Source organism: Orycteropus afer, unplaced genomic scaffold (assembly GCF_000298275.1).
Source record: "Orycteropus afer afer isolate SDZICR_OR568_19922 unplaced genomic scaffold, OryAfe1.0 scaffold00013, whole genome shotgun sequence".
Taxonomy (NCBI): domain Eukaryota; kingdom Metazoa; phylum Chordata; class Mammalia; order Tubulidentata; family Orycteropodidae; genus Orycteropus; species Orycteropus afer.
Window position 1 is genome coordinate 23,631,882 of NW_006921600.1, and position 3,828 is coordinate 23,635,709.

General features: G+C 49.8%; 1 protein-coding gene across 1 annotated transcript in view; it reads right to left on the reverse strand.

Moving 5' to 3' along the window:
* The window catches only part of NFASC (neurofascin), an 80,462-nt gene that overhangs the window by 7,243 nt on the left and 69,391 nt on the right, over positions 1 to 3,828 (reverse strand). Inside the window, exon 28 of the mRNA XM_007953519.1 lies at positions 1,504 to 1,635. Within this exon, the coding sequence (XP_007951710.1) occupies positions 1,504 to 1,635 (132 nt within the window). The remainder of the gene's footprint in view (positions 1 to 1,503; positions 1,636 to 3,828) is intronic.

The window sequence follows — 3,828 nt, forward strand, 5'->3', positions numbered from 1 at the left end:
CGGCTGGTGGGTTTGAATCTCCAGCCTTCTGGTTAGCAGTCAAGTGCCTTAGGCACTACACTACCAGAGCTTAGTTACATGACGTCATCTTAACCTCTCAAGGCCTGGTTTCCCTCACCTAAAATGGGAGTGATTATCTGCCTTGTACCTCAGAAAGGATATATGACGAGTCATTCATATGTGTCTGAGGGGCATTTCTCTCAGAGATGCCAGGCTCTGTGCTGGTACTCAGGATGCCAAAGGAAAAGATGGTCATTTCAGGTGATATAGAAGGAACAGTCACAACACAGCAAGGCAGGACCTGTAATAGAGGTGGTTTGGGAAGAAGGAGGCACTCAAACAGGTGAAGACACAGATATGAGAGAACTTTCCATTCCACAATGGTGTGTGGAGTACTCCCTGTCCAGAGCGCTATGGTAGGAGCTTTGAAGAAACACACAATCCCCTACCCTTGAGGAAAGAAGGTTACTGGTATAGAAAACATAACCAATAATTACAATACAGAGTAGCAAGAGTAAGAAGGGTACAGTGTATTACTTAGTTTTGGCAAAGGAAAAGATAAGGGCTAGTTAATGTTTTTCCACCACTCATCTGTCAGTTTGTCGTACTGTGGTGGCTTGCATGTTTCTGTGAGGCTGGAAGCTATGCCACCGGTATTTTAAATGCCTGCAGGGTCACCCATGGTGGATAGGTTTCAGTGGAGCTTCCAGACTAAGACAGACTGGGAAGAAAGATGGTGCCATCCATGTCTGAAAAAAATTGGCCACTGAAAACCTCATGAATAGCAGTGAGACACTGAGTGATATATTACTGGAAAACTTTATGAATAGCAGTGCACATGCTTAGTGAAATAGAGGGTCAGTGGAAAGAGGGAAGACCCTCAGTGAGATGGATTGCGAGAGTGACCGCGGTGAGGGGCTCAAGCATAGCAAGGATTGTGAGGATGGTGCAGGACTGGGCTATGCTTCATTCTGTGGTACATAGGGTTGCTATGAGTCGAGCCGACTCAACAGCATCTAACACCCTCATCACACTGAGTACCCATCTTTGCAAACTCTCTCATGGATGTCTCCTTGTGTCCAGACCTTCCTCTCCCCATTCTCTCTGACATGGTTAGAGGAAATATTTCTCTTCCTTCCTCCTTCCTTGGTACACATGATTCTAATGAGATTCAGGCTGAAAAAAAGCCAATTTACTGAGCAGATGGGGGTGGTGAGTCAAGGGGAAGGAAGGTCATTCTTAATGGAAGTCAGGGTTCCTTCCAGTCCCTCTCTGGGGCTGCCTGGATGGCTCCCCGCCCACCTCAGGAGAACTTAATTAAGTCTAGTGCTTTCGGGCAGCTCTAAGATGGACAAAACAGGCAGGAAGACTGCATGGCCAAGCTTGGCAAGGGCTGGACTCAGGGAGCACAGAGCCCCCCCAGGTCTGGCTGGTGACTTCACAAGGTAGCTTGCTTGTGTGCCCTGCCCACCCCCCCTAGCTCCCCCTTCTCCCAGGACTTACCTGGGTACTTCCCGCCTCTACTCCTCTTGATGAAGCAGACGATGAGCAGGATCAGCACCAAGAGGGCGATGGCACACATGAGCCCAATGAACCAGCCCTGGGTGGCGATGTCTGCCTGGTTGTTGGTGTAAGCTGATGGAGGAGGGCCAGAAGGAAACAAGTGAATGATTGCATATGGGAGAAGGTGAGGGGAAGATGTGAGGGAAGGACTCCAGCTACTTCACGTAGATGTTTCTCCTGGAGCTTAAGCTACCACCTAGCAGCCCTCTGGCCCAGCTACCCCACTAAAAGGACAAAGAGAAAATAGTTAAAGAACCAAGGTCAAAAGATGAGAAAAGAGGCAAAGGAAAGGAAGGGTACAGGTAGCAGAATAAGAAGCAAAAGGTTGAGTAGGTCCTTTAGGAAGGGGGAAGTTTCCTAAGGACGAGGCATGGCATTCTTGCAAACCAGAGGTCACAGCCTGCTGGGGATTGAGGAGAGGCTACAGTAGGCCAGGGGTTTGCAGTGGAAGTGTGATTCCCCAAGAGCCCAGGGGAAGATATAGGAACCTTCATGCTCCCCATCAGGGAATGGGGCTATGGTCACATTGCAAGTGTCTGTTACAACTCCTTTACAGCTATGCATGGGCACTGGTCAGCCCTGCTGTCCACCACTTTGGAGGTTGGCCAGGCCTCCTGGTAGTGGATCCTGGGCAGTGTGAAGGTCTCCCCAACTAGACTGTGTGCTCCCTGGCAGCACAGACAATCCTAGCACGAGCACCCCAGACTGGCAGGCTGTGAAGCTGGGGCTGGGACTTTGCCTTCAGCTAACTCCATGCCACTTCCAGACCACTTCCATACGTGGAGACCTTTCTGACAGCTCTGTGATAAGCTGACTTATCCTCTTATCCTGCCCTCTACCATAATTCTTGTGGGGGTCTTTCTTTGCCCCTACCTGGCAGGAACCCATCCTCATACTGGGTGCATACAGACGTGTCTCAAAGTTGGCAGATCCCTTTGTAAATTGAGGGGCATGTGGATGGGCCTAAAGCATGGGAGCTTAGGTGGCATCTGATGGTGCCCTTGATGAGCAATGGCTGGCTGGCAAAAACAATGCTGCCAAAATGCAGCCTGCCATGGGAACTGAGGCTCAGAGGAGGGAAGGGTCAGGAGACAGAGTGGACTCAAAGTAACTGCAGCCAGCTGGGCTTCTGAGGGAGCTAGATCACAGCAGAGTCCTGAGAGTCTGTGGAGTCAAAGTCAAGGCCTCCCGCCTCCTCTGAGGAAGAGCACAAGGAACAGCGTGAGAGACCCCAAGGCCCTCTTTGTTCCTGAGGGTCTTTGTTCACATTTTATGGGGCAGGTGACTGGGCACAATCCCACCTTCTTGGGGGGAGAAGCTGTTTTTGTAGTTTTCAAAGAGCCTAGCCAAAGGCATTGCACCCAGAAAGTTCCCAATAAGTGGTGAAGACTGGATGAATAAGTGCTTTTGCACTCGCGGTGCTCTGGCTGCCCAGGGCAGCCCTAGATTGAAAAGCAGTTGAGTTCCACAAGAACAAGGCTGGTGATACCCTGACCTACGTATGATGTGGGCAAAATGTTCCCCCACCTCGCCTTCCGCTCCTGCTCTCAGTAATCCATTCTCCACACAACTATCATCAGAGAGATCGTCCCAAGACTCTATGTCAGATCAAATTACCTCCTTCCTTCAACCCTTCAAAGTTTCTCATTAGTATGAGGAGAAAAAACAAAACAAAACTAAAAAAACCCACAACCAACTACGTTCCTTATCCTAGCCCGTAAGGCTCCATTGGAGCCCACCTCTCTAGTCCCATCTCCTCTTTACACCCCAGCCACACTGGCCACTCACATTCCTGCCTCAGGACCTTTGCAGCTGCCATTCTTTCTGCTTAGGTTCTCCCTCCCCCTCCCCTAAGTACCCCAGATCTTGTGATCACAAACATCACCTCCTCAGAAAGCTGCTCTTCTCACCTCTCACACAGCCACTTCCTAATGGCTCTAGTTTATTTTTCCCCCAGCACTTATAACCATTTTGCATATTACTACTAGTAACAGTTCACACTTAGAAAGTCTTCAAGACTCTGATGTAAGTCCTTTTCCATACATTATCTAATTTAATGGTCACAATCACCCTTTGTTGTTGTTGTGTGCCATCGCGTCAGCCCTGACTCATAGTGACCCCTCCTTGGGTTTCCGAGGCAGTATCACTACAGAAGTAGATTGCCCCATCCCTTCCGAGGTAGTGGCTGGTGGGTTTGAACCACCAGCCTTCTGGTTAGCAGTCAAGTGCCTTAGGCACTATGCTACCAGAGCTCCCACAACCACC